Here is a 16,631-nt window from a genome sequence, read left to right as displayed (position 1 = left end):
GGGCGGTGGGCGGGGGAGAGCCCCGGGGCGGGGGTGCCCGGGCCGGCACTGCCCGGCGCCCCTCGCCTCTGCTTTCCCCGGGCTGGGGTCGAGTTTGGTCTCGCCCGTGTGCCCCACGTGTCCGACTCCAGCCTCCCACGGCTTTGCGGGGCCGGTGCCAGCTCCGCGTCACACGTGGGGTTGATTTCTGATCCCCCGTCGCTCCTCCTGCCGGGAGCAGCGCGGTGGGATGCCGGGCCTCCGCCGGCTCCACCGGTGCCCGTGGGGTCTCCGGGCATCCCTCCGCGCTGCCAGGCAGGAGGACCCGCGGCTGCAGGGCTGGCACGGCGAGCAGCGGCGAGCGAGGTCCCACCATAGCCCTTTTCCAAAAGCGGCCGCTCCACGTGCTGAGACCCTCACCCCGGGGCCGAGGCACCCGCTGGCCCCGCGTGGATGCGCTTTGAGAGCGTCTCCCGCCTCCCCCGGGGGCCTGGTGCAGCCCACGGGGCACCCGCTCGCCAGCGCCCTGTGCGCTGCGCGGGCAGCGGGGATCTCGCCGGGGCTCTCGCCGGGTCGGTGTGGGGTGACCCGCACAGGGATTACCCCAGCACGCTGCTGCTCAGCCCCCGGGCGGGGGACACGTGGCGGGGGGGTCAGGCAGGTCCTCACATGGGTGGTCCTGATCCTGACCCTGGAAAGGGCTCCTGTGCCTGTTAATGGCCCAGCTGGGCTCTTGCAGCCGTGGCAGGGACAGACCCCAGCCAGGTCCTCCCCCCATGCGGGAGCTGGGGGTCTGCCGTAGGGGGGGTGCAGGTCTGGCACACCCGTGGGGTGCCCAGGAGCTTGGCTCAGCCCTGCCCGCGTTGGGGGAAAGCAGGGGCCGAGCGGGGGTGCGGGGCCAGCATGGGCTGCGGTCCTGCGCGCTCGGGGAGCTGCCCCCGGGGACGGGGCTCCGTGTCTGCGGAGACACTGGCGGGGCACGTCGGTAGCCCCGGCTCCGGGGCTCCCGGGGGCGAAGGGAGGCTGCCCTCGCCCGGCGCCCCGCCGGCAGTGCTCCCGCCGCAGAGCCCGGGGCCGTGCTGCCGCCGGACGGGAGAAGCCTGAACTGCACCGGCTGCTCCCTCCCGTCCCATCCCATCCTATCTCGTTCCGTCCCGTCCCGCCGGGATGCTGGGGCCGAGGGGCCGCGGGAGCGGGGACCGGGGGGGGGCCCGTCCCCTCCCAGCGGGGCGCGGGGACCCTCGCCTGGCCCCTCCGGGGGTGCCGGCCTGGGAAAACCATGACCTGGCGGCAGCGGCTGGCGCGGGGCCACGGGCCGCCACGGGAGCGACGTGCTGCGTGGGCTGTGCTTGGCCAGGCTGCGGCGGCTGGCGGGGCCGGGGGGCCCGGTGCCAGCCCTGCCTGCACCGGGGACGCATCCTGCCTGGTGCACGGCCCCCGGAGGAAGCATGTGGGCTTGGCAGTGCCCATCACAGCCCCTTGCCATGGTGTGGCCAGTGCAGGGTGGCATCAGATGCGGCAATCGGGACTTGGGGACCATCCCCTGAGACGCTGGCGGGACTGGGGGAACTGATTTTGCCTCCTTGTCCCAGCGGTGCCCAGCTGTGTCTCTTCATTTTTTTGGCCGGGAGCACTCTCCTCAGCATGTCCCGTCCCAGCTTTGCTACAGAAGCACCTGGGACATGCCGGGGCAAAGCCATGGAGGGGATGGGGAAATTCCCCGCTGCAGGATGCCACCAAGCTCCAAGGGGACAGTCCTGTCCTGAGAGACAGGGGATGCAGCAGACAGGCCAAGGAGGGTTCAGGCCCCCTTGGGAGCCACCTCTGGGGGATCCTGGCTTGGGACACTGGGGCACAGGGGCCTCCCTGCACCCCGGGGGAGCTGGGGAAGGAGGTGCAACCTGTGGCTGCAGACTCGGAGTTGGCCCTGCACCTCCCGGGGGACATCACTCCCCTGAGACCGTGCACGCTGCTCCGCTGGGACCATGCACGTCGGGGATCGAATTCCCCTGTGTGTGTCAGGGCAGCGGACGCCAGGCAGTGGTGTTGGGGTGAATGACTACAGCGAGCCCAGTGTGGTGCCCCGCACCCCGCCATGTCCCTACAGGACCTGCCTGCCCATCCTGTCCCTCACGGCCCCACTTGTCTGGGCTGCTCTGGGGCTGCGCATCCCAGCTCGGCACAGGCAGCGGGCTGGGGAGCCAGCGTGGGGCCGGGGGCTGGCTGCACCCAAGGACCCTGTGCTAATGGATTGGGAGTTTCCAAGGTCAGGCTCCCACTGCGAGCAAGAAAAACATTCCCAGGGAAGGGCCATGGGAAAGGGCCCCCCCGCGGCACTCTCAGCCCCAGCCGCTGCCTCACGGCCCAGCCTGGCATCCTGGGCTGCTCGCGCAAGGAGGTGGCTGTGTCCCCCTGAGGAGAGGTGCTGGGCGAAGGCTGGGCTGCCCCAGCTGCCAAATCTCTTTGACGGGGTGTGCAGGGTGGCAAGGGTGCCTGGCTGTGCGGGGAGGGGACTTGGGGGGCATCATGCATGGGGTGCAGGAGGTGTTGCAGGGTGCTGGGGAGGCGAGGGAGGGGATGACATGCTTGGCAGGGGCAGGGGAGAGGTGTGCCAGCTCCCAGCTGACCAGCTCGATGCCCACCCCATCCCCTCTGTGTGGACATTGACCCCCACCTCTACACTTGCAGCCAGCATGGAGCAGCGAGCGGGGCCACCAGAGCCGAGACCTGCAGGACCCACCACGCACCTGCAGCCCAAGGTGAGCCCAGGCCTGGCTGGTCACAATAGCTGGGACCACACATCCCCATCCCCATCCTCAGCTCATGGAGCCTCGTCCCTGGTGTGGGGACCCTGGTCAGGGGCTCACCCCGCTGTGCTGTGCTTTGTTGCAGGAGGGGACACTGTGGGGGCTCCTCGCCATCTTCTCGCTGCTGGCTGGGCTGGCTGCGGGTACCCTGCGAACCCCTCAGTGCAACGAGACGCTGGGTGCAGCCCCCACGCCGCGGGGCATGGCCACCGCCAGCCCGGCTGTGGAGGATGGCGTGGAGGTACCGCTCGCCGCTGCCTGGAGCCAGCTGTATGGTGCGTGTTGGGGCAGGACCCCCAGCCTGGGCACGGTAGCCCTGAGCGTGGAGCATGGGCGGGTTGCGGGCTGCTGTGGAGAGCCCCAGCCCGTGTGGGGCTGCCTCTGCACATCAGGGCTGGGCTGGGGGTCTGAAAACATGGGGCCCCATGCTTCTGGTGGCAGAGCCCTGGGGATGAGAAGATGCTTGGCTGGGCACCCACCCACCCTACCGCCCCGCAGGCACCTGGCCAGTGCCATAGCGTAAGGAGGGGTCTGCAGGTCACGGCAGGGGACAGGCAGGCTTGGCAGGCCCCAGGAGGGCGGTGGGTGAGGGATGGGGTCTGATGGTGCCATCCCCTCTGTGTGCAGGGGACAACGTGACGACGGGTGGCCCGGGCACCGTGGAGCTGGCAGAGGACCTCCTGCTGCGTGCCGAGCGCTCACCACCAGGTGCCAGCAAAGCCAAGAAGGGGGCACGGAAACCCTCACGGGGGGCCCGTGGGCGCAACTGCCACATTCGCAACCTGATGGTGAAGGTGCGTGACCTGGGCCTGGGCTTCAACTCGGACGAGATCGTGCTCTTCAAGTACTGCAGTGGGTCCTGCCACCGGGCGCGCAGCAACTACGACCTGACCCTGGGCAACCTGCTGCGGCAGCAGCTCATCACCCCAGGGCCACAGGAGCGGGTTCTCAGTCACCCCTGCTGCCGGCCTACCCGCTATGAGGCTGTCTCCTTCATGGATGTGCAGAACACGTGGCAGACGGTGGAGAAGCTCTCGGCGGCCGAGTGCAGCTGCATCGGCTGAGGAGGGGGCCGCCGGCTTGGCCCCAGCTCGACGCACACCGGCAGACCCTGGCTCATGGTGCACAGCAGTGCCAAAGCTCAGAGGAAGGGTTTGGTGGAGGCGGGTGTCCCTGGTTTTACGTGGCCACAAGGGACTGAGGCGAGATGGAGCCGTGACGGGGGGGGTGGGCGGCTGAGCCCCCTCCCGCTCAGTGCCAAGCAGCTGGTGCCACCAGCTACATGGGGTCCTGCCCAGGTGCACCCCAGCTCAGCCCTGGGAGACGAGCTGGAAGGGGTATGGAGCATCCCCACTGCTCACAGGCGTCTGCCAGCCCGGTGTCCACCAGCAGCACCCGGCTCACCTGTGCCCTGTCTGGACTGGTGCTCCTGCACCCCTGCTTTAGGGGAGCTGGGGCCAAGTGGCCCCCAAGCTTCAGAGGGGGACAGAAAAGGGGCAAAACCTCTCTGTTCCCTTGGGCACCCTGGGGCTGGCAGTGGCTGGAGCTGCCCTGCAAGGAGGGGGTGTCCCTGAGGACAGGGGTGCAGCGGGGCCAAACTGCACCAGCCCAGGGTGGGGGACCCACACCCGGGCTGGCAGCAGTCCCTGGTGCTCCACAGGGTGGCGGGGCACAGGTGCCTGCCAGGACCCCTGTCCAGCTCCCGGGGGGTGGCAGGGTCCCCCCGCTGCCCCTGTGGTGCTGTGGCACTAAACTATTTATTACTCTAAATTATTTATTTATTGTTCTCGAGCGGCAGCTCCTATTTATGACTTTGGGCCCCCGGGGGCCCGGTGTAATTTAACCCCAGCGCTGCTGTGAAGCCCTGGGCAGCACCCCGGCCCCGGCCCCCCGGTGCCCCGTGCCCCCAGCCCCCTTTTTCTACTATTTGTAAAATTGGAGGGATAAACTCTATTTTTGTACAGTCGCCTTTTCCTGTAGCAATAAAGTGATGGGCTGCGAGTCCAACCCCTGCGTGTGCCCGTGATGGGGGGGGACGGGGGTGCCCGGCGTGCTCGACACCCGTGGGCTGGCAGCGGGAGGGTGGGAGGCGGTGCTGAGCGGGGCTCCCGCCGGCACTGCCCGCACCACGCGTGGGGAGCAGGGGCGGCGCTCGGTGCCCGGTAGGGGACGCGCGTGGGCCGGGACTACGGCTCCCGGCGGGCGGCGCGGCGCTGCGGCAGGTCCCGGGCTGCCCGGCCGCGCCTGCGGGGCAGCGGGGCGAGGCGGTGCCGGAGCGGAGCGGGGCGGCTGTGCCGCTCGGGGCGTCCCTCGGGCGCCTCCCGACCCGACCGCCGCTGCCCGCCGCGCTGCGCTGCGCCGAGCCGAGCCGAGCCGAGCCCTGCCGCGCCGCCCCGGTGCCGCCGCCCTCGTCGGGGCGGGGAGGCGGGTCCCGCCGCGATGCGGCTGCCCGTGCGCCGCCGCTGTCGCCCGCCCGCCGCCACTGCCGCCGCCTCCTGAGCGCCGCCGCAGCCATGGAGCGGAGGGCGGAGGCGCCGCCGCCGCCGCAGGGCCTCGACTTCACCGTGGAGAACGTGGAGAAGGTGAGCGAGCCGCCCGGAGCCCACCCAGCCCACCCGCGGCGTTGGCGGGGCGGGGGGACGCGGCTGCGGGATGCTGATGATGCCGCGGGGGTGCGGGGGCTGCGGCTCGGGGGGGCACCTGCTCGGCGGTGCCGGGCCCGGGGAGGGCGGCGGGGCGGCATCCCGGCTGCCCTGCCCGCCCTGCCCGCAGCGGGGGCGGCGGGGACCCGCCTGCGCGCCCAGGGGGGTCCGGTGCGCGGCGCGGGAGGTGGAGCCGCCGGCTCCCGTGCGCCGGGGCAGCCCGGGGAGGGAAAATGATGTGGCAGAAATGGGAGCAGAAGGGAGGAGTTGTATCTCCGACGGGCGTCCTCTGGGTCGCCGTGCTGCAGCGCCGGGCAGGGAGAGCCTACGGGTCTAGTCCTGGCTGCCCCGCGACGTTATCAGTGTCTCCATCAGGCAGGGAAGGGAGGGCGCCCGGGCTCTCGCCAGGTGCTGGGAATTGTTGGGAATTACGGTTGGGAAAAGCCTTTGGAGGGCAGATGGCCCGGTGATGCCTTTCTAAACCTGGATTCATCCAACCCCCACGCTCCTGCTGATGCTCGAGGTCCTCCTAAGCAGCTGCAGGGCAAGAGGAGTGAGGTCGTGATTGCCGAAACCTGGGATCCAGGGAGTGGCCACGGCAAACCGAGGCCTGCCAGCACCACACTGCTGCTGGGAAGAGCCCCGAGCAGCCACCGTGTGACCTGGGGTTCATCACGGAGACCAAGCAGGGCACCCCAGCGAGCACCAGGGGAGGCAGCTGAGCAAAACCCTTCCCTTGGGCCATCTTGGAGGTGATAGGGGCAGGGCAGCAGAGGATGCATCCCTGAAGGACAAACAGCGAGAAAGCGCTTCTCCCTTCCACTCATCCTGTAGCCAGACATCCACTCGGAGACTGACAGCCTGTCGATCCATAGCTTGGTCCCTAGACAGCTAGTGGGAATCCCAGCATCTTCATTTTTCCTCGATAAGAATAGACCAAGTTCCTTGCCAAAGCGATGCCCACGGGCATGCTGGTGGGCACATCGCTTGTGTTTCACACCCGTCCCTGCCCAGCAGCTTGCCTGGCCTTGTGGGAAGTGTCGGGTCAGGGATGTCAGGTTTGTAAGTGGGCGCCGGTTGCCTTTGTGGCCGCAGGTGAGACAGCCCACCTCTGCCAGGGAGACGGAGACAGAGCACGGCCGGGGGGATTAACTGATGTCTGGAAAACGCTACATTAATGCAACCTTCTGCAGCTTAATCTGCATATATCCAGGGCTGCTGGATGATTTTGCCTCCGACTTCCTTTCTCTTCGGCAGACACAAACCGCTCCTTTGTTTGCACCAACAATGAAGCGCACACTTGCCCAGGAAGGGTGGGCAGTGGCAGGGCGGGGGGCGCCTGGCGCTGGCTGGGTGAGGTGGGGCTGTGCCGAGAGGCAGCTCGCTCTCGCCGCGCTGCTCTGGATTTAGTCTCCTGCTGCCTGGGAGGAGGCAAAGATGCCCTCTAGGATGCTTTGGCTCCCCTCCCCCAGCCCGCCTGGCTTCTCCTGGTCTCTGCAGGCTTTGCCATCTCGGTGGTGTCCTCTGAAGATGCGGCTGTGGAGCATGGTGAGGCTCTGAGCTGCTGGCTGGGGGCAGCAGCACGGTCCCTGCCCAGAGGAAGAAATGTGGGGTGAGATCAGAAAAAACTCAGAGGTTCAGCAGCTCGGAGCCCTCCTGTATCTCTCTTTTCAAGGGAGGGCTGTGAGGTGTTTCTGGTACAAAGCGAAGGAAAGGTGGGCTTTGCTGGGGGCTGGGCTGGTGAGAGGCAGGTGGGTAGAGCTGCTTTGTCAGAGGTGATGCTGGCAGAAAAATGATGCTTCTACTGGTCTGGGCCCTTCTGCCTGCCAGGTTTTGTGCATGGCTTTATTAATAACATTGAATAATGATTAAAGTTGGGGTTTGACTCCACTTTGAGCCAGTTAGTCATAAGTGCTGGGGTTAGGAACAGCATAAGGAGCTGGTTATCTCTTAAATCAGAGGGTTGAAGCCTCTCCAGGTCACCTGCAGTGGAAGTCATCATGTGTGGCAGTTGTAGCCAGGGAAGTCTCTGGTCAGACCGTGCCTGTCATGCTCTTCTGATGGTTTTCATGGGAAGGATTCACATCCCTGGAAGACCCTTCTGTACCTCCGCTGTTGTTTATTATGCGATGGGCTGCATGGGGGCCCACAGTTTTGCAGGGCTCTGGGTGCCCGTGTAGCTGAAGAGGATCGTTACTGTGTTTATCCAGCATGACGTGTGCCAGAGAGAGGCGGTTAGATCCCTCCAGCTGTGACCAGCGGTTGCAGGGAGGCAGGAGGGTACGGATGCTATAGGCTGGGCCCACATTGCCCTTTGCCAGCCGGCAGGTCTGAAAGCCTGCAGGCAGCAGGCAAGCAGCTGCCTCCGTTCCTAAGGAGGTGTCAGGTTCAGGTGCTCTGCTTCAGGAGCCGTCTGAAAGTTGCTCCCTGCATTTTTTTTTTTTTCTCCGTTTTTCCATACGGAGCTCTCCCATGACACAGGGAAGGAGCAGGGCCGTGCTGGGGCTGAGCTGCTGCAGTACGGTTACTGTGTCAGCATCCCCCAGTCCCAGCCCAGGGCTGCTCGGCTGCTTTTTGTTTTCTTCCGAGCCTGACCAAGGTGCTGCTCTGGCTTCGGCACAGCTAGAGCAGGCTGGCGTGGCCATGCTGTGTGGACCTGCTGCGCGGCCGGCTGGCAGCTCTGGGCTGGCTCTGCTTCCCCTGCACCTGCTGCTGAGCGGGGCTCTGCTGCTGCGGCTGGAGGGGTCGGAGGGAAGGGAAGGCTGGGTGAGCCGAGGGCTTCAGGCTGCGAGGATGCTCAGCCTTCCCGTGCCTAAACGGTGCAATCTGGTTTGTGACCTGCGTGCACTTTTGTGTGCCCAGGGGCTGTCCCTGGTGTGACTGACAGCCTGGTGATGGGGCAATGCTGCCCTGGGGAGGTGACGCTCCTGCTGCAGTATGAACCCTGCTCCGGTGAAGATAGATTGCAGACGCTCAGTCCCTGCTGGCTGTGTCTGTCTCGGAGGAGCAGTGCACAAGCAGGACTTGTGCCTTGCATTTTGGTCCCCCTGCCCCGGGTCAGGGGTGGCAGCACCTAACACTGTGGGGTTGGACAGGAGGAGAGACCCTCTTTACCTGCTTTCAGTGCAGTTGACTGCACAGATACTGCCCCAGCGGTATCCCCCTTTTTGAAATAAGAAAGAAGGCAATGCCATTCCTCTGTGAATTTCCCAAGAACCTGCTCTCGCCCTCTTTTTTGTCTGATTCCTTCCAGGTCTTTCCTCCCTTGGCCTGCCTCTCACCCTCTGGGGTGTTTGTAATATTCACTGACGTCTTTTCCCTAGCACATTTAGCGGTCTGGCATCTCTGGGCCTTCCAGATTGCCATGTGCCTCTCTGGAGATGCCTGATGAATGCACAGAGTCTCTCCAGCAGGATGGGTAGGCGGGGTGTCATGGAGCTGACATCCGGAGCCTACCGTGATGGGAGAGGGGTGGCTTTGATCACCACTCCTCGGAGATGCTGAGCCTCAGGGATGTGGCGGCTGCCGGGGCTACCTTCCACGCGGGAGGATGGGGAGGAGAAACCCAAGTGCGTCTGCTTTCTTCAGAGAAAGGTTATTGCCTATCGTCAGAAACCTGATCAAGAGAATTATGGATACGTCAGGATGGGGGAATGGCATCCCCTGTCTGATGCACTGCTGGCAGCGGCTTGGCCACTTCTTCCTTAGAGGCAGCCCGTGTACGCGAGATGTGGCAACCGTGCCGGGGATGGTAAGTTAGGGGCCTCGGGAGGGGAGATTCTTGCAAAATTGAGGGAAACGAGGCGTCACCTTGTTTAGCATTTAAGCAGGTCTTCACTGCAAAAGCAGATTCCACCCAGAGCCAACCTTGGCTGAACACCTTGATCCTTCCTGTGGCGCGGTGGTGATGGGATGAGAGGGCAGCACCTTGTATTTGCCAGGGCTTGGCTTTGCCCTACAAGGGCCATCACTGGCGCCTCATCTAGCTCTTATGGAGCATCTTATGGAGCAGGAATGGGTGAGATCGGCACCTGGGTGCCAGCGGGGATTCCTCTCAAAACGCTTGCAGACTTGTTCACCAAAGTGATGGGTAGAAACACGAGATGGTGGGCAGAGGTGTTCGGGTCACCCTTGCAACTCGTCCTGGGCTTTGTGCTCCCAGGGTTTCTCCCTGGTCCTGCTCACCCTTTGTTTGTGCAGGCCCCCAGCCACCACTGCTGAGAGCACGTGTCTCCTACAGCCCCTGTCCCTGCTGGGGACCACGCCATTCTCTGCAAAGGGCTGCTGCTGCTGGCAGCGAAGCAGCAGGAGGGATGCCAAGGCTGCCGAGCCACATCTGGGCTGCAGCCCCTTCCGGACAGCCGAGGACTTGGTGTGGGCAAGCTGGGCTCAGAGGGGTGCGAAGTGACAGCACCTCTTATTAGGAGTGGGGAAAAAAAACAATGTTCTTTGGAACTGCTGGCAAAGTGTGGGTGCCTTGAGCAGGAGCAGCACACCTGGCAGCACACACACGGCTTTATTTTGCATCCATTTGCTATCCTCGGGGCTTCGGCGTGCTGCCGCCTTCCTGGGGCTGCTGGCTGCTCAGCCTGCCCCACCGTGGCAGGGGGAGGACAGGGGGAGGATGGCTGCGGTGAAGGTGGGGGGAGGCAGGGATGACGTTCCCTTTGCTCGGCAGAGCAGTGGTAATGGCTGTGCTGTCGCAGGCCTGGAGCACTGGCAGTGCGAGTGCATTCAGCTAGAAAGGACAGCGAGAGACTGCAGCGGGAGACATCCTGGGGGGTCCTGCTGGAAGAAGGCTGGTGGCTGCTGAGGGGCCATGGCCACCGCTGCCCCTAGCATGCTGCGGCTGTGGGCATGGGGCAAGGAGCAGAATAGGAATATGTTTTGCAGATTGCTGTTTTACCTGCCGGGTTGCAGACCTCAGAGCTGTACTGGCTGTTACCTCCATTAGCTCAAGCAGACTGGTCCCTGGAGTGGACCCGTCTCCCTGTGGAGCCCCCCAGGAAGGGCAAGCACCATGCTCCCACTCTGTGGGGCTGGAGCCGCATGTCTGGGGCTCCTCTTGTCACCCCACAAGTGGCACGGACACAACACGTCTCTGCTGGGGACCCTGTGTTAATGGATTTATGTGATGCATTTGGGGAGACAGCCTGCTGGCTCTGGGCTCCCTGCAGAAGCTCCAAGGGGTGAAGGCTGGGGGATGCTGGGCTCGTAGCAGCTCCTTTTCCCTCGTGATGCTAGACTGTGAGCTAAGATCCAGGTGCCTTTGCTTGGCAATAACTCTCCTTGGACTGGTCCCCCTCCCGCTGTCCAAAGTGACCAGCGTGGGACCTCTGACCCATGCCTTTTGGACAAGCTCCCCCTGCCCCAAGGCAGCTTACTTCTGGCTCTCTTGAGCAGCTGATACCACTCCAGTATCTAGAGCCTGAGACTTCGGCCACAGCTTTTTAGTGCAGGGAAGAGCCATCATAATAAGCTTGAATTATTTTCAGCCAAGCAGAGCTGATGTTGGAGAAAGGTCCTTCCCTGGCCAAAGGGCATAGCTGACAGCCGGGCTGTTTACCAGCTCTCATGTTACAGGTCTAATTGCAGAGGAGGCAGGTCTGGTGGCAGCCACCCGTTCAAATCAGAATGCACAAAGCCTCCCTGTTAGATGTCACTGCCCGATTTCATGCCTTCTGCTTCTCCCTCCTGGCGCTAATGAGTTCCCCTCATCATCTCCAGTGCTTCCTGATGGGCCTGAGAGTGCTGGCCAGCGCGGTGCTGTCAAAGTCCAACAACAGCCGGTGCCTGCCTCTGGGATGAGGACAGTGCCTTTCCTTGCTGGGGAGGAGCGTGCCGGGCGTTCAGGTACCCTTCTGCAGGGCACGGTGCCTTGCAGCCTCCTGTCCCGTGCTCTCAGCAGAGGATGGTACTCAACCGATGTGCGTGGTAGGCTAGGGAAAGAGCATAGTCTTCTCCAGGGGTTTCATCTGCTGCTTTGAGCTAGGCTGGGATGGTTCCAGTATTGATGCCCATTCTTGGAGGTCCTCTGGAAAGCTCTCCCGTGTCGTGTAGAGCACCAGATGGGGTGCGCTGTCAGCAGCCCTGGGGCACATGCTGCCTTGCCTCTCTACCTGGCATCCTGCACGCGGGCAGGAACAGCCATGCTCTGGCCCGGAGCCGTCATGGCCGGTCCCCTCCCGGGCACGGTGCTCAGGGAAGGAGGGTGAGAAAGCCAGCAGCCGCATTTTTCCAGAATATTCTTCTGACTTCCAACAGCTTGCAGCATGACTCTTCAGCATCAGCTTTGTTTCCATCCTCTGAATAACTTAGTGTAGTTGGTAGACTTGATCATCTTGCCGCTCACCCTCTCTCCCTGAGGTGCTGAGCAGTGGAGGCTCCAGCATGCGTCCCCGGGGACCTCTGCTGGAAACCTCCCCAGAGGCTCCCTGCGGGAGGAGCAGGGCTCTGGGGTGCTGTTGCTGGAGAGCTCACTGGTGACAGCGGGCACTGCTGCAGGGTGGATGGAGCATGAGGGGTGCAGGGCGAGGTACTGGGGTGGGGGTGGTGGGAAGGCCATCTACGTGGCTGGGAAGCTGACCCTGCCTGAGGAGGGGTCTCATGACCCGATTGCTCACCATTCCTCTAATGCAGTGGTAGTGACATCTCCCCAGCATGAGCATCGAGGGAAGCATCTATGATAATGCTCCCTCTTTGCCATTGTTACAATGCAGCAGCCGTTTTTTTCACTTAGACAGTGCCAGAGTCTCTGCTGCCAGGGCTGCGTGCAGGGTGCTCGCTCAGGGGCTGCGTGCAGGATGCTCACGCCTCAGCCTCATGCCGGGCTCTGCCTGGTCGCTCGCTCCTCTCCCTTCAGTCGGGTGATCCCATGAAAGCACTGGGGTCTGCTTGCTTGGAGGCGGTGGCAGGATCAGGCCTTAGCCAGCAGCGCCAGCAGCCTCAGCCAGGCGGGAGGATGAGCCCGCAGCTGCTTCCCAGTGGGCAGGCTGTGTACGCCAGCCCCCGCTCTGCTGCCCTGCGATGTTCCCCATCACCCGTGGTGCTGTGTAAGGCTCACCCCGCGTGCATATTGCTCCGGGGGCTCGCTTCGGTGTGCCCGGAGTGTGCGCAGTGCCGTGCTTTCCCTGCACAGCTCCCCACTGTGACACCATGAAGCAGCAGCCCTGAAGCCAGCGGAGGTGAGCGGCTGGGGAGCTTGTGGGTTGGAAGCCCAGTGCTGGAGGCCAGGTCCATCCTCCACACGTGGTGCAGTCCGTGCTTTACAAACCTCGTACTTGATTAGAGGTTAGGGCTCCTGGGGCACGTATATAGCTTGTGCCTCATAATATATGATGCATAGGGATTTTTTTTCCCCCCACAATTTTCTAAGTGTCAGCAGGAAGACTATTCAAAATAGAAGAAATCAATTAATTAGGGAATGCGTGGGAGTGTAAATGGAGAGGCTGGGAGGAAGTGGGGAGGGGTCCTGGGCTAGGAAGCAGGCGGAGGGAACTGCTGCCAGCCTTTGCACCTTGTCGGGGTGCCCAGCGAGCGGGGAAGGATAAGAGTGGGCTGTCACCGACTCTGAGAATTTCAAGGGAGATTTCTTTTGGAAAGAAAATAAGCAGCAAGCTCTGATGAGAGCAAATAAGAGGCTGAGCCAGTAATGGAGGAGATAGTAGGGAGCTCCAGCTCTAGCCCTGCTGCAGGATGACTCAGTCTTCAGCGAAAGAGCAGGGATAGGAGCCAGGTTCCTACCCCCCAGGAGTGGTTGAGTTTTTAGCACATCTGCAGCTACTGCTCGATAGTGAATTAAATGGTTGCTTTGATGGGAGGGGATGACAGTGCTTACCTCTGCCCCAGCAGCTGAGTGATGCTTCAGGCAAGAGTCCCAGATAACTGAGAATAGAGCAAGGTTTCGGGTAGCTGCGGCCAACTCGTGGGCTCCCCTTGGCCACTCCGTTGGGACAGATTTCTCTCTCCCCATGTCCTGCTTATCTAGGGTTAACCTTTTCTGTGTCAGGATACATCTTTTAGTGGGACAGATGCCTGTCCCTCTGCAGACTGTGTCGGCTGGCTCTGTCTCCTATGACATACTTCATAACCTCTTTCTTTCTCACAAAGAGGTTATCCTCGTTTCCCCCTGCCACAAAGTCTTGAACAGAGGCGTTTCAAGTGATGGACCAGGCAATGCCATCTCTGTAAGGTTCCTGCCATTTTGTCCTGCTCTTTGGTCTTGTGCTGGGAAGCAGCGGGAGGCACGAGTGCTTGCTTGGGAAGGTTGTTCCTGTGCCCCAGGCTGCCAGCTCTGCACGCTTAAAAATAGGGTTTAAATCCTCTCCTGGGTACAAGAGCCGCACAAGAATTTCATAGAGCTTTTTAGGGGGGGGAGGAGGATATTTGAGACCTGGAGCCAGGATGGGGTCACAAAAAATCCTCTGCACCTGCTGGAATCATCCTCTGATTTGATGGTGGGGCAATGGGTACCTGACAGCCTAACAAATGCCATTGCTTTTCCTTGCTCCTGGCGTATGCAGTCAGCGATTTGAAATGAAACATGCTGTGCCAGGCAGAAAACCTCGCTGCGGGAAGATGGAGTTCAGGCAAAGGGTAGTTCTGTCCCCCTCCACGTGTGAGGGCATTGCTGGTTACCAGTTGCACCCACTCAGCATAAGTAACTAATTAATTGTTGCCCTTAAGATCTATATAATATTCCTCTGCAAATAAAGCCTTGCAGCCTGTGTGAGGCTGTTCATGTGGATCTGAGCTCTGCAAAGCAGTAACTAGATCTCCCAAAGCTGTCGGAGCAGGTAAGTGATGTTCTCCTTCTCCGCACGGGGAGACGGAGTGAGCAGCCCTGGACTGTCCCTGGAGGTGGTGGCAGAGGCAGAGTTAGATGCCAGCTCTCCTGGCCCAGCTGTAACTGGGCGGGTTTGGGAATACTTCAAAGGGACTCTGTGGAGGGATTAATCCCTGAGCTTAGTGACTGTGGGTTTCCAGGGCTCTGTACAACCTGACAGATGGAGGTACCTGCAGCGGCTCTTGCGTTCCTTGGGCTCCCGGATGCAAGCTTTGGGCCACACATGCTTTCTGAGAGCTGGTGCATCCACAGCACCTGCACCTGAGAGCGGGTGCAGGTAGAAGGCAGGAGTGCCGGTGTGCCATGTCCCTTACAGCCCTCGCGCTGCAGAGGGGTCCTGCACCCACCCTGATGACGGTGCATCAGCAGGGAAGCAGGCGGGTTCAGCATGAGTGAAGGCAAGGATGGGAGATGACTAAGGAAAAGAAATTTCCAGAGTGCTGTGTGAGAGGAGGAGGGGAAGAATGCTTTGCAGGTCCTCGCCCACTGCCAGATCGCTCTTGCTTCGCCGAGAGCCCAAGGAGGGAGGCCAGCTAAGGCAGGCTGACGCGGGGAGGGGGGCTGGCTTTGCAGGGCAGTGGCTGGCGGGCAGCCCGGGCGCTGGGCTCCATGCCGGTGAGCCTTCCCCTGGCGGGACCGGCCACGGCTGTGCTCCTCGGCTGCTCTAGGATGCTTCCCTCTCTCTTACAGGCTCTCCATCAGCTGTATTATGACCCAAACATCGAGAACAAAAACTTGGCTCAGAAATGGCTGATGCAGGCGCGGGTTTCCCCCCAGGCATGGCACTTCAGCTGGCTGCTTCTCAACATGGACAAGGTGCCCGAGATCCAGTACTTTGGTGCCAGTGCTCTCCACATTAAAATCTCCCGTTACTGGAATGACATCCCTGCCGACCAGTACGAGAGCCTCAAGTCACAGCTCTTCACCCACATCACCCGCTTCGCCAGCGGCTCCAAGATTGTGCTGACCCGACTGTGCGTGGCGCTGGCCTCCCTGGCCCTCAGCATGATGCCGGAGGCTTGGCCCTGTGCCGTGGCAGACATGGTGCGCATGTTCCAGGCGGAGGACTCCAACGTGGACGGGCGAGCGCGGTGCCTGGCGCTGCTGGAGCTGCTGACGGTGCTGCCTGAGGAGTTTCAGACCAGCCGCCTGCCGCAGTACCGCAAGGGCCAGGTACGCAGCGTCCTGGCGCAGGAGTGTGGCTCCGTCTTCCCTTTGCTGGAGCAGCTGCTGCAGCAGCAGGACTCCCCAGGTTTCATCAAGCAGAAGGTGTTGAAGTGCTTCTCCAGCTGGGTGCAGCTGGAGATCCCGCTGATGGACTGCGAGAACCTGATCCAGGCAGCTTTCACCTCTCTGCAGGACCCGGAGCTCTTTGACACAGCGGTGGAGGCTGTTGTCAATGCCATTTCCCAGCCTGATGCCCAGAGGTAAGGGCAGCTTCTCCTGTGCGCTGCGGGCTGGTGCTCCTGGGCATCGACAGGGGAATGGGGTGGGGAAGTAAAACCTTAAGCTTTTTTTTAGCTACCAGGGGTCCTGGAGGTGATGATGACAGGGTTTGGAAGTGGGAGATGTTAAAAGCAACCGGAGGCTCCTGGTTTCACATGGTTGGTCCTGGAAAGCTTTGCACCATGGTTGACTTGTGGGGACCATGTAGTCTTGGGCAGCCACAGCCCATCTCCACCCTCCTCCTCTCAAGCAGAGGAGGATGCTCCCTTCTGGTTCCTTGTGTCAGACCCTGCAGTGCCTGACCAGGGAGCAGCTGCCTGGCTCTAGCCAGGGGGACTTCAGAGACCCTCCTCTGCCTCGTGCTGCTGGTCCAGCCAAGGAGCTGATTTGATGCAGAGATAATAAAAGCAGACCTGTCAGTCTTCCCCCTCTTCTTGGCTCCAACAGCTCGTGCCAGCTGAGGACTCGTCCTTTGCTTGTGGCCGTGGCTGCCCATGGTGCGGCTGAGCTGGGAGCCAGGACTGGGGCAGGTCCTGCCGGGGCTGCTCTGTGGGGCTCTGAGCGCGTCTGCTTGGCCACGTTGTCCGAGCTGCTGTCAGCTCTCGGGACCAATGCCCACAGAAGGGAAAGTACATCTCCTCTGGTTCCCGTGGCCACATCCCCTCCTGGCTGCTTAGCAACCTTCCCCGAAGAGGAGGGTTTCCTTGAAGGCTGGGCTGAGCTGCTGCCGCTGTGCATCCCTGTGCATCGCTGCGCATTGTGCAGGCTCCGACCCTCTGCAGTGGTGCGGATGCTGCTGCCGCTGCGGTTGTGAGCCCTGGTCCTCCCATTGGCTTCGGGGCAGGGGCAGCCAGCGAGGGCCACGGCTCGAGGGCAGCCTGGGGCTGCCCTCCACGATGACAAGGGGGTTGC

The 16,631-nt window shown here is 62.3% G+C and overlaps 2 protein-coding genes across 5 annotated transcripts in view; both read left to right on the top strand.

The window, feature by feature from the left end:
- The first annotated feature begins 2,509 nt into the window (after positions 1 to 2,509).
- ARTN (artemin) lies at positions 2,510 to 4,645 on the top strand. The gene is given in 4 exon segments (XM_076338250.1): positions 2,510 to 2,539; positions 2,541 to 2,738; positions 2,872 to 3,061; positions 3,414 to 4,645. Coding segments are annotated over 4 exon segments (855 nt in total). The 3' UTR covers positions 3,851 to 4,645.
- Positions 4,646 to 5,265: 620 nt separating this feature from the next.
- IPO13 (importin 13) overlaps positions 5,266 to 16,631 on the top strand; it is a 32,277-nt gene continuing 20,911 nt past the window's right edge. For 2 of the 4 annotated variants that reach the window (XM_076340368.1, XM_076340367.1), the window contains exons 1-2: positions 5,266 to 5,368; positions 14,964 to 15,700. In XM_076340368.1, coding sequence (XP_076196483.1) covers positions 5,300 to 5,368; positions 14,964 to 15,700 — 806 coding nt within the window. In that variant the 5' untranslated portion in view covers positions 5,266 to 5,299. Of the gene's footprint in view, positions 5,369 to 9,083; positions 9,180 to 14,963; positions 15,701 to 16,631 lie in introns of those variants that run through there. The other 2 variants (XM_076340365.1, XM_076340364.1) reach the window with 1 other exon arrangement.

This window comes from Aptenodytes patagonicus, chromosome 5 (assembly GCF_965638725.1).
Source record: "Aptenodytes patagonicus chromosome 5, bAptPat1.pri.cur, whole genome shotgun sequence".
NCBI lineage: Eukaryota > Metazoa > Chordata > Aves > Sphenisciformes > Spheniscidae > Aptenodytes > Aptenodytes patagonicus.
The sequence above is the reverse complement of the archived record's forward strand: the minus strand, read 5'-3'. Positions and strand labels throughout refer to the sequence as shown.